The sequence below is a fragment of the Megalopta genalis genome, chromosome 10 (genome assembly GCF_051020955.1).
Source record: "Megalopta genalis isolate 19385.01 chromosome 10, iyMegGena1_principal, whole genome shotgun sequence".
NCBI lineage: Eukaryota > Metazoa > Arthropoda > Insecta > Hymenoptera > Halictidae > Megalopta > Megalopta genalis.
The window spans coordinates 9,527,808-9,540,856 of record NC_135022.1 but is presented as its reverse complement, the minus strand read 5'-3'; the positions used below and the strand labels follow the sequence as shown (position 1 = coordinate 9,540,856).

Below are 13,049 nucleotides of genomic sequence, written 5' to 3'. Positions count from 1 at the left end.
CTCTCTCTCTCTCTCTCTCTCTCTTGATCATCTTCCGTTCTCTTTTTAAAGTAACTGCGCGAAGATGGATGTGTAGTAGAATGGTAGGGATAGAAAGGTTCTTGAATTGGGAGAAGAAAAAGCTCTGAATTTGAGAGGCGACTGTGTACAATGTAGCACAAGATGACGTCACAGATATCTTTGACCACATTGACCAAGAAAGATTATTATTTTCGGTATCGTGTAACATTATCTTCGAATATATTTAACATATTCGCACATCGAGCTTACTATTCTAACGTCAATTACATCATATAACAAGAGCCCGCTTAGCAAACTTCAGTAAACCTATACTAAACGGTATGTACTTGGTATGTACATTGGTATGTACATTGGTATGTACTTAGTATGTATATACGTGATACATTGGTACTGATCGTGAAACAGCATGGTATTGTACATTGGTACAATTTACGTACATATATACGTGTAAATGTGTAGATATGTATGTATATGTCGCCATATACACGCAGCAAGGGCATCATTGGATGAATCATCTTATGATGCGCGCGCAAGCAAATTATATGTATGTGTGCAGTCCGCGTTGTATATATGTACACACATGCAAAACATATTTATATGTATCATAACTGAGCACTGTGCATCGTTCTCTTCCTATTCGTTGAACACTGTTGAATAGTCGTGTTCAGTCGTGCTGAAGTGTTGAACTACTCTCAGGGGATTTGTACATATATAAATGTTAACAAACAGTTTAAAGTGACATTGGAAAATACTATTTTGGAAAATTTGTGTTGCGTGTTAAACATTCACGTATTTGTCTTACAGCAAAATACGTTGAATCATGTATGAAGAGTCGAGAATTTCTCCCGTACAGTGTCGGTGAGTTGTCTATAAATAGAAAACTTTTCGGGAAATTAAATGTCGGGATTAAATTGCGATATACTATCTACGAATTCGTAACATCCATAAATTATTTATAGTTGTAATGCTGAGAGACAGTTCTGAATTAGTGTTCCAAATAGTGTTGTATTTACCCTGTGACTTAAATATTTCGATAGAATGTAAGATTCATTTGTACATGGCGTGCGATTATTTTACGATTTTAATTACAAGTTTACCTATATACGTACGTATATGTATGCAAATGTAATGTATGCATATATATGCGTTTGATTGGCGAAGGAAGCAATAAAAACACGTAATTACGCATCGTGTACTTATCCACATATGTAGTATCGGTTTACGCGACGCGTTAAATCTAAAACAGCCGCGTTGTGGGAGATTTGTTCGAAAAAAAGCTCAAGTAAATGAGAGCGAAAGGGACGAAAAGAAAAAGCATGCTTGAAATAGAAACCAACAGAGAAGGGCTATGTACAGATATGTTTCAACTGGGAGGGATTACAAGTATTTTTAGCTATTTAGCTGACAGTAGCCATGCAAATAAGATTTTAAGTTTATAAAATCTTTTCGAATGAATGTCCTTTATATATTAATTTATATCCGTTCTATCAGGATAACTTGTATTGTTTATTTTGGTAGTGGTACGGAGAGCGAACAACGATATTATGAATTACGAAGTGGCAGTAGATCTCGTTCTCACACTCCATTGGTCCAAAACCGTGCCTTAGCAGAAACAGAAATCTCGGATCATCATTATGACTTAAGAAATCGAAGCCGAGAGAGATCCAGTACTCCCGGAGAAACTATGAACAGCAAAAGGTTCCCTTTTAGATCTTTCTTAGTTTATGATAATTATTATCTATTAGTTTCAAAAGTATACATCTTTTTTCAAAACTAGATCTGGAACTTATAGCAGGGTACACGATCAAAATATGGAAATGATAATGGAAGGAAGCGAAGAAATTACTGTCTTAGAAACATCTGAAAGTGATTGCAGAAGACCAGAAAATTCACCTATCTCTGCTAAAAAAGCAGAGCGACGTTCAGAGCGACAAAAAGCAAAGAGGGAAGTACTTGCAAATGGTCAAAATGAAAAGAAAGATATCTCGTCTGGTGAAAAGTATGAGAAACAGAGCAAGAATATTGCCGTGCAAAGGACAATAACTAGCGATTACTCCTCTGAAGAGGGTGAAAAGGATGATTCATCTAATAGGCCAAATACCGCGCATGAAATTTACAAACAAGCCGGCGATTGGTGGAAGTATGTTTTTCAAATAATACAGCCTTATAATAGAGATAAACATTTCTGCAAGTATAATGCTATACATTTAAAATACTATATTCCAGCGTATTTCCAAAGACAGACTACACTTATTCACAAACGTCACAGTGTCGGTACGAAATTGCTCCAGGTATACTAGCAATGCCTAATATGTCACGACGGTCCATACATTCGGACGCAGAAATGTCCGAGCGGTTGACGTGTAATCCATCGGTGAGCAGTACATGCAAAACAGCGGGTATCAAACGTGACACGGACACAATCCTTCGTTCAAGGTTGGTTGCTCGAATGTATTATCTGTACGACGGAGGTCGCCGGGTCAATATTGTGTTTACACTTTAATGTTGTAACGTCTTACCAAGACTAGGTACAGTAATAACTCGGTTACATTCATGTTCACCTTCTGAGGGGTCATACGGAAATGGAAAATTTTACAGGTTCACTTCTGAAGAGAAATATGTTTGCTTTCTTGTTTGCCTTAGACATTTGCTGCGTTCCGATTCGCCATTAAAACGTATCAACTCTCGTAAGTTGAAAGTCACATCCTCTCTTGAATCTGACACAGAATTGGACGACGCCGTAACAACGTCGAGCAGATCGAACAAGCAGAGGAGATTGATGGAACGTTTTACAAGTTTCGTATCCATCATTATTTTATGGTTTAATAAGATACTTGAGTTTTTAAAGCTCAAGACAGTCAGAAGAAGAGACTATAGTGATAGTTACCACTATTTGAGACATGGTATTGTTGAATCAGTAATTGCAGTAGGGTAGTGGAACCAATTACAGTGATGTCCACTTGCTGTGCCTTTGGTTTTTTTGTGGACGTAATTAACTATATATTTATCGAATAAGACATATTACATTTTTCTTTTATTTTTGAATAAAATTTGATAAATATGAAGTTAATTAAGCCCGAAAACAAATCAAGAAACACAGTAACTGGCTCCATTATCCTATATTTTCAAATTTTTTAGGGTTGATATAATCGTTAACTTTTTTCAATTACAGAATCTAAATGGTACAAAGCGTGGCAATACATTGACCATTATTTGCTGTATGTGTATATCTTTATGGTTAAAGTATTCTTATTTGACACGTGGCTGCTGAGCAGAGTTTCGAATATACGAAAATGGATAAGGCAAAGAAGCCCTAAGGTCCTTTGGGTCGCTCTACTACCATTGCTTTTTCTAATGGGTAAATTTTGACAAACGTGGAAATCATTTTGATAAACTTATCGCGAAAGAGATTTGTCTCGAGCATATCGTTTAGTGTGACCAAGATTTTCTTAAATGTTCGTCGGCAACATAAAATAAAATGAAACAGTTGAAGTGGCATCATTGAGCATATTGGCGAAATATCAACTATTTTGGCGTTTCTTTTTCTTTTTGTTTCAGGAATTTACATCGTGAAAAAACAGAACGTTATCAGTCTGGATTTGCTGCACGATATTTCCTATGATATCACTGAGACGTGCGATCACATGTATTCCGATTTTGTTAATAGAGCACGCTTCGGAAGCGATTTGCTCGTCGAATATATCAAAAAACTGAGAAATTTCCCAGCATATTTTCTATCCAGTGTAAACGTGTCTTTATCCGAGATACCTAACATTGGCTGGAATTTAGTCTGGTGATTGGCCACGATAAACTGTTTCTCCGTGAGATTTCTCACGATTAACTTTCGATCGAACGCGACGCTAGGACACAGCCCCTTTATTGCCTGTTTAGAATTTTTGTTTGAAAGGTTGTATGTCGTCGGAATCTCGACCGTCTCAATCTTGGATGTTTTATTATTCGCAACGCTTCTTAACATTTTGCTTTCTAATCTTCTCATTTATAGGTATTTGTATATTGAAAGTTTTGCGGTGACAGAATTCTTGACTTTTGTCGCCTGTTTTATTAATCGACCACTTCATTTATATAATAAATACGCGTGTCTGCATTTACTAATTTAGAATCTTAAATACTATAGTAGCGTGCGTGGTTATAAGTACTGTCGCGTTACGTATCTTAGGAGGATATTGTATTTGTAGCATGTAGTTGGAATGCTATCTTCAAATTATTTCAAAATGTACTTCTATTTATCCCGGATACAAATACGGAAGCGGATTGCTCCTTGGAATTCAGAGAACAACGCCGCGAGCAATGTTTCTCTGCACACATTTGGTGTCGCTGTGGTATCTGTGAGAAACATATTCGTATATCGTCGAACGCATTCGTTTTTTAAAAATTGCTTCTACTCATTTAATATAGTATTTTTCATATTCTCAAGTCACGAGATTAAAACGACATTTGATACGATTTAAGTATTCAATCGGGTCTGGGTTAGGGAAATAGATAAGTTAAAAGACGGGAGAAGGATAGATGGAGTAGGATTATTTGACTGGCGATGTAAAATGGAGTATTTGCGCTTCACGGGGAATATGGACACGATCAATATCTTGATGTCATCGGAATGGTGAGTCCCCTTCGTCTATCCTTCTCTCGATACCTATATCGAATCTAGAACCAACAAAGCTTAACAAAGATTGCATTTGAATTTTTCAGGTAACTGGTGTCTACCATACTTTTCGACGTCCTTACTTTCGATCGACGCGATCACTGGACGACTTCGAGGCCAGCACTGGACAATGTTAGAATTCTCTTCAAACGATAGAGAATCTTTTTCTAAGGCGAAACGTTTCGAAGAGACTGACGATTTTAGTACTATCGCTGAAAAATTACACAGTAGTATTAGTCGATTAGAAGATCGAACCATCGAACAAGGGGTAAGAGTATATAACAGATATACTCGTTCGCTTAAGCGTTATATTTAAATGTTTATTTTCTGTTTTGTAATCCTTACAACACTGTAATCGTTACACATGTTGGCCGTTGCAGAATCGCCTCTCGAGAGCGCTCGAGAGACTACGGGAAAACGATTTTGCCTGGTCTAGACTCGACGTAAGTAGCCAGAATGCAAGCAAATATAACGTGAAGAAATACGGATCGTAATAACGTAATATAAAAGGTTAACGCTCTCGTTACAGAATAAGATACTGTCACTGGAGAAAAGTATAGAAGATCGTAATTTAATCCACACTTACGATCACGAGTTTAACACGTTGAAGGAACTATATTCAGAATTGAAGTTGTGTTGTAACACTCGTTTCGAACAGATCGGTACCAATGACTTGGAGAAACGCATTGAAACGATTTTGGCCAAATACATTGATTTGCCGAATGATTTGCCGAATGATTTGCCGAAAACGATTCGAAATACGGTACTGACAGCGAATGACTATAATTCGAATGCGGATACGGAAACTAGTAAGGATAACTTTTCACTTCTTCTTTGTTCTTTTTTTTTTAATTTCATGGATTGTATGATTTGTAAAAAGAAATGAACATATCTACAGGGAGGATGGAATCTTTGTCTGTTGATGAACGCGTTCGTGAAATAGTCAGAGATGCCTTAAGGATATACGACGCGGATAAAACGGGCCGCGTAGATTACGCATTGGAGTCTGCAGGTACAGCATACATTTCTTCTGTTGTTGTTATTCTTCTTCTTCTTCTTCTTCTTCTTATTATTATTATTATTGTTATTATTATTACCTGATCAACATTGCGTTTCGTAGGCGGTCAAATTATTAGCACGCGTTGCACGCAGAGATACGATATAAACACGAGAGCTTTCAAGTTACTGACGTTTATGCTCTATCATGAAAATAACAATCCTCGAACAGTGATTCAAGGAAATCCAATACAACCTGGCGCCTGCTGGGCGTTCCAAGGATTTCCAGGATATTTATTAATTAAGTTGCGTAGCTCTATTTACATTACTGGATTCACAGTCGAGCATGCACCTAAGTCGATATTACCCAATGGAGAAATGAGAAGTGCTCCTAAAAAGTTCAATGTTTGGGTAAGCGAACCGCTTTTCAATTAAGATTGATACGTATTTGATAAACACATAATTCGTACAGGGTTTTGTCGATGAGAACGATCCTCTTCCGGTGATGTTCGGAGACTATGAATTTGCTGCCACGGATGACAATTTACAATACTTTCCTGTTCAAGTAAGGTTACTCGCATGTCATACGATTTCTCTGTTTGGAAAGTTGTTTAAACAGTTAACGTTTTTATTCGTAGAACACAACAATTCAGACTCCATACGAGTTCGTGGAATTAAGAGTGAACAGCAATCACGGACAACTTGATTACACGTGTTTGTATAGATTTCGTGTTCATGGTAGACCAGTATGAACTAGTGTTAGCCGATTGTGCGAGAGTGTGCTATTTTGTAATCGAGGTTCATGATGTGGTATCAGCAACATCAGCAGGACCAACAGCAACATAATCGGCAAGCCTGACTACTTAACAGAACAAGCTCGCGCCTCGAAAGAAACTATTATTTCTGGATACGTGCCTTCAATTGTCATCGTTGACGAAACGACCGATGTCGTTATAGTTGTAAAAGACGAATCTTGAAACACGCCTCTGCTTAGTGCGAAAGCGAACAAGGTGAACACGAGTTACCAACTTCGTCACCGGTATATTATAGAACACTAGTGTCGAGTGTGGAGTGTCAAGTGCACCGAATCGGAATCGATCGCTTAACAACTAACTTCACCTTTTCTGATCCTTTGCGTGGCTACTCGTGCTCTTTTGTTTAATTTTTTAATAAAGCACAAAAACATATGATAAGTGATCTTAGGTTTACATAGAAGAGAACTTGACTTCTGTGTGCTGATATTTTGCATCAAAACGGGCGAATCATGCTACAACTTCTACGGAAAGTAAACACTGTGTTCCAAATATTATCCAAAGCATAATAACCCTAAAAAGTAAAGATAATGCGACAGTACAAATTGTAAGAAAGAAAATGAAAATCACCTGATCGTTGTTTGATAATTGTGTTTGGAGTGTTTTTTACGGTCACCGAGTGTATGATGTATAATGTTCTTATTTTCTTTTTTCTAGAAGTTTAACATATTTTGTTCAAAATGCATGTGCTTTATGCCGTGTAACATATAATGCATATAATGTATGTATATGTATACATTACTGAAAATTAAGGAACACTATTTTGCAATCATGCATTTTAGCATTTTACACCTACCCTTTTCCTCTAATTTTCATTTATTTTGTTTAGTGCAATCACAGGATGTTCATCAATGACAAACCCATTCGGAGATACCACATCATTGTCGCATTGCTATTTAAACATTAATCATTTGTAATGTATTTATGGATTATACGTATATACACACATATCGTTGCAACGTGTTCTTTGCATTTTTCTTCGGTACAGGCCCAGAAGTATGTCTGTGCGCTGGTGTTAACAAAAATGTGCAATCTCTTAGTTCAAGCTTACAAAAGTAGTGCAATCTCTTACTTTAAGCTTAATTAATCTCTTAATTTAAGCTTATAAAAGCTTAAAAATTCCCATGGAAATACGGACATGTTAAAAATGAATTTTTCAGTAATCATTTTATGAAATAACATGCATTTATTAAACATTGATTTCTATCATAGACTGTTTTAAATTTGATGCGCTTCGTTTCGGGATCAGCACAGTGTTAAAACTACTTAACGACAAAGTAAAAACGGTAGACAAATTACCGACTGCCAATATATATTTTTTTAAATATCAGTTGGCGCCACTGTACGTCTCTCTGATTGTTTTTACTTGGTCGGTAAATTTGTCTACCAATTCGAGCGTTTCACCACTACGTATACTGGCGCTATTTCGACATTTTTCAAAAACCGATAATTCGTACTGGAATTAATATTGTCTTATGAGAGGAGTGGTAAAAATCATCTGTTCCGAATATTTGTAATAATAAATAAATTTTCGTTGTACCATGTACACGGAAAAGAGTCTCCTGAACATTTTCGTAGCCCTTAAAATAGTTCTTTGAACCCTAAATTGGCAGATATCACGTCAAAGGATCGATTATGATCACTTTATTTCAAGTTTCTTGTACTTCATTAACAATTGATTTATAATGATTCTCCCCTTCATAATATTCCTCCTCGCCTTCTCCACGATATTCGCTAGGATATTTCAAATATTGTTCTGGTTCCATTAAGTCCTCCGAACATTTCTCTGCCAGTGAGTCCAAGGAAACCTAGAAAATTTGTTGACTGCTGAATTATCAATCATAGAATATAGTGTAGAATAATTATTATATTATATTATATTATATTATATTATATTATATTATATTATGTTATGTTATATTATGTTATATTATATTATATACATTATAAATCATATGAAATGGGAATACTGTAAATCGGAAAAACTTTTTTGGATTTAGAGTGAAAAAGGTTGATACTAGATTTATGGAACGCGGTTCAAATTGTTTAATAAGATTACTTGAATTGCAAAGATACATTTACGGAAAATTCGCTCTCAACAAATATGTCTCATTGGACATGCATTATAATAAAAACCATTGAAGATCCGAATAAATATATGCTTTGTTGTCTTCACGAAGCAACATAAAATAGCTGTTTTTAGTGCTCCCCGTGATCCTAGCGTTAAAGATTTCTCGCGGTGGTTGATGTATATCGATAGCATCGGGTAACCGGAACACTTTTTGTCAGCCCAAGATGCATTTACGAGACGCGGATATCGTAATTGCTTTAACGAATCCGCTGTTCAGACGCGCTGCGCGATCGAAATTAGAGCGACCGGAAATTCTCGTTAGACCGTTTCCAGTCTATTTAGACCGATCATCTTGTCGGCCTTGTTTCCGGGAACTTCCGCTTTCGGGAATGTTCGAAGCATTGGTTGAATCCGTTACGATCCCGGAAACCGGATATTGTGAAACAGCTTTCCGATATTCATTTCGAACCGAACCGAACGGAACGCCGTACAGGGTGGTCGTTTTTAACACGTTAAATGTCACGGAAGACACCGATGACTGACGCGACCACGTTTAATTTTCGAACAGTGAACTCTGTGAAGTTTTCTAAGTATAATTAATGGAACGTAACAAGTAATAAATATTGGGTTGGCAACTAAGTAATCGCCGATTTGTTCGATGAAATAAAAAATTTCTTTTTTACTTGGAACGAAGTTCAATCTGTAATGTATTTTCCATTTTGTTCGATGACCTTTTGCCATCTCTCCGACAACTTGAAAATCCCACGCTCGTAGAAAGTCTGATCCTTTTGCGGCCAAAAACTGAGTTAAGCGAGATTTTACAGCGTCATCGTCGTTAAAAGTTTTCCCACGAAGGGAGTTGTCCAGGGATCGAAATAAGTGGTAATCCGATGGCGCGAGATCAGGGCTATATGCTGGGTGTAACATCGATTCCCAAGCAATATCCATCAATTTTTGCCGAGTGAACAAAGACGCGTGCGGCCTAGCATTGTCCTGCTGGAAAATCACACCTTTACGATCGACCAATTCTGCTCGCTTTTCCTTGACCGCTGCATTCAATTTGTCCAGTTGCTAACATTCACGGATAATAAAAAATAACATACTAATAATAATAATAATAATTTTATAATATAACATTCACGGATATCATAAAAATGGGAGCGAGAGACGTCTATAACCGAAATCGGCAATTACTTAGTTGCCAACCCAATATAAATATTTTCATTCGTTGCAACATCGATTCTCATTGGAAAGCGATGCATAATAGAAGTGCTTTTCTTAGCTGAATAGAAATAATGGAGTTTAACGAAGGCTTGGTTGTTTATGGAACATATTGTTACCTCTTCTTGCAGAGGTACCGGTTCAGGTGGCAGCAGATCAGGATTATAAGGTGTAATGCAGCGTGCACGCCATAGGGCTATGATCCCTTTCTTCAAAGGAAGCGGTTCTATTGCCGTTGGATCCTTTCTCTCATCTTCCTCTTTATCCTATACCGAGTAAACATGGTGCAATTTTAATCGCTGGAAACTTTTTCTTGGAAACCGAGGCTTGAATCATAGCATCCGCAGTCGACATAAATGTTCGTCTGGTTATCGCAGTACAATAAAAAAAGAAGTTACAAATGAGACAATGTCCTTATTATTAAATCACCGTCAGTCAAACGACCAGTTTCATAATTTTTATTTTACATTCATTGAATTCATAAAAATTGCTTCCATCAAAAATTGTCGAATACATTTTCTCGTTACGCAATATTATAGAAAATTGTGGAAAATGTAAATACATTCGATCCGATAACGTTTATAAGACAACACTGTACTTTTGGGTCTCGGCGCGTTTAGTGTTAATCGAGTCGCCTATTAGTATTTCAGATGCACATTTTCGAAGCACATATAATTCATTGGATTGTACAGAAATTGTCTGTATAAATTGCAATACGTATAAAGATCTGTTTTTTTTTCTTTTTTTAATACTTTTAACGAAGCGAACACAGTGTCGAAGTGTATTTAAATTCTTTGAACGTTCTTACCGTTCGGTACAACATTCGATCGACCGAATTTATCGTAACTTACGTAAAATCATACGATAATATTATCTTACCTCGACAGGTTCTTCTTTCGTTTCGTCGTACTCGGGATTTTTAACGTGAACGTAGTGGCCGTGCTGCATGCAAGCGTTCTCGAACGTGAAGCACCCGCGACCATAAGGCTGCGATTGTATGTTCAATGAATGATATAGTTTTTTTAGATTTTTCTGATGCCGGGTCGTTTCCCGGAACCACCCACGGCCTCACCAAATTTAACTCCCAGAATCCGTGGAACCTATGACGGGGGTGTATTAATTGACCAGCCCCTTGCATACGATCCACGATCCATGTGCCCATAAATTTCGTGTTCGTGGCCGCGTAGAGATACGATCCCATACCGTGCCGACAGTTCTTCTTCCAAGAACCTTCGTAAATATCGCCATTCACGTAATAGTAGACACCGAAACCGTATTTCATGTCCCGCTTCCACTCACCTACGAAATCCACGAGAGAAAAAAAGCGGAGCTACCAAAGAGATTTCCAAACGAAAATCACGGACGACGCGTGCAGATTAACCAGTTAGCTGTGTTCGACGAGTATACTCGTCACGGAGTAGTGGGCTGTACTTTGTGTCACGAAAAGTAGTGATCGTTGGCTACTTAAATTATAATTTTAGTTAGAAAACAAATTTATAAATTATATAAATATATTATTATTAATTATATATATACAAATATATTATTATTAATTATATTTATATATATAAATATATTATTATTAATTATATATATACAAATATATTATTATTAATTATATTTATATATATAAATATATTATTATTAATTATATATATAAGTATATTTTCCGAGATCTGTTAAATAAATCTAGATTTGTTCCGTGATGCGAGAAAGTTACAAAACTAAATGTTGCCTTTTCTGCAATATTTGTGGATAAAATACTTTTGGATTTCTGAACGTGTGCCCTTTTCTCGATGACTTTTTTTTTATAATCAGCCTCTTATCTGTTCATTTGTCTGACCGGTAAGAATCATCGAAGCTGACGTGTGCTACGAAAATAATAGCGTAGATATAGGTATGACTAGGTAGGGACCCACGTTTTCCAGATTGAAGCAGATCATTCTATTTTGATAGATGATTCCGTACCCTCGTATCGTGTTCCGTCCGGGTACCAAAAGGTTCCTTGACCGTACTTCACGCCTTGTCTCCATTCACCGTCGTACCTGGCACCAATTTTCAACACATAAAGGCCTCGGCCGTGCCGCAAGCCTTTGCAATATTGGCCGACGTACATATCGCCGTTCGGAAGTAGAGCTTTCCCGTGTCCATGTCTATCACCATTCTCGTTCCTTTCACCTTCGTACAACTGCAATTATCCTCTTTTTGTTGTTTAACAATCGTTTCACTCGAAAACGATATGATCTAGATACAGTGGCCCACAAAAGTGTTCGTACACCCTTTAAAACGCAATAACTTTTTTTCAAACTAGATTAAGTGATTTGAAATTTTTTAGATGATAGCGAAACTGGTCTACTAGACGATGATCAAAATGTCTTTTTTGAATTTCGTTATTGCTTAAAATGACAAGAGAAAATAAAAAACTCTCGTTTTTAAATTTTTTTAATCTAATGTCTGTAATGGAAATTTAAAAAATGCCATTCGTAGATCTTGGTGTAACTTATATGCATGCTTGTATTTGAAATTAACTGTAATAATTAATTAATAATTATTTATATAATAATTCATTATTATTTATATTAATAATTAATTATAATAAATTAATTAAATCAAATTAAAGATGACAAAAATCGCTGTTTTGTTTAACCGATTTCGATCAAATTTTCAACATGTGTATAAGTTACCGAGATCTACGAAAGGCATTTTTTAAATGTTTGTTACAGGATCAGATACAAACATTAAAAAAACGTGGGTATTAAGAGAAGAAAATGATAAAAATCATGATGTTTATAATGATACAGTTTATAGAGATATTAAAAGAAGAAAATTATAAAAAAACATGATGTTTATAATGATATAGTTTATAGAGATATTAAGAGAAGAAAATTATAAAAAAACATGATGTATATAATAGTTATGTTTATAATGATATAGTTTATACGGATAAAGTTTATAATGATGAAGTTCGTATGGATAAAGAAAGAAAGCAAAGGTCCATGAAAGAATTGGAGCCTCTTCAGGATTTAATCCATACCGGAAACACGTATTACCAGCACGATTTGCGTTCACGTTGCTTTTGAAAATGGAGGGATCGCAGCAAAGTATGTCACTGCATTTTGAATATTATTTCCGCGAAGATTTTAGATTATTAATTTGCAAAGAAGGATGCTTACGCCCAAGGGATTTGTTTCCTCTTCTCCTCTTTCACCAGGATATTCCATGTTTCATTTGGTTGACAGTTTCGTTTTGCAACCTCGAAACAAAA

The 13,049-nt window shown here is 36.1% G+C and overlaps 2 protein-coding genes across 4 annotated transcripts; one reads left to right on the top strand and one right to left on the bottom strand.

The window, feature by feature from the left end:
* Nucleotides 1–78: 78 nt before the first annotated feature.
* LOC117222734 (uncharacterized) lies at nt 79–7,261 on the top strand. 3 transcript variants are annotated; one of them, XM_076524952.1, is made up of 13 exons: nt 79–339; nt 1,540–1,719; nt 1,799–2,161; nt 2,248–2,457; nt 2,665–2,924; nt 3,194–3,379; nt 4,732–4,952; nt 5,065–5,127; nt 5,214–5,493; nt 5,565–5,696; nt 5,805–6,091; nt 6,153–6,245; nt 6,319–7,261. In XM_076524952.1, exons 2-13 carry the CDS (start codon nt 1,706–1,708, stop codon nt 6,430–6,432), a joined length of 2,223 nt encoding a protein of 740 aa, XP_076381067.1. In that variant the 5' UTR covers nt 79–339; nt 1,540–1,705; the 3' UTR covers nt 6,433–7,261. The 3 variants fall into 3 exon arrangements, with proteins under 3 accessions (XP_076381067.1, XP_033330502.2, XP_033330499.2); XM_033474611.2 differs by lacking the exon at nt 79–339 and adding an exon at nt 633–879 and having other exon boundaries at nt 5,583–5,696; XM_033474608.2 differs by lacking the exon at nt 79–339 and adding an exon at nt 633–879.
* An 847-nt stretch (nt 7,262–8,108) lies between these two features.
* On the bottom strand, nt 8,109–13,005 carry LOC117222735 (radial spoke head 1 homolog). The gene is made up of 6 exons (XM_033474612.2): nt 12,958–13,005; nt 11,753–11,972; nt 10,857–11,083; nt 10,664–10,771; nt 9,904–10,050; nt 8,109–8,300 (listed from the first exon to the last, which is right to left on the bottom strand). The coding sequence occupies exons 1-6, from the start codon at nt 13,003–13,005 to the stop codon at nt 8,142–8,144; spliced, it is 909 nt and encodes a 302-aa protein (XP_033330503.2). The 3' UTR covers nt 8,109–8,141.
* Nucleotides 13,006–13,049: the final 44 nt, after the last annotated feature.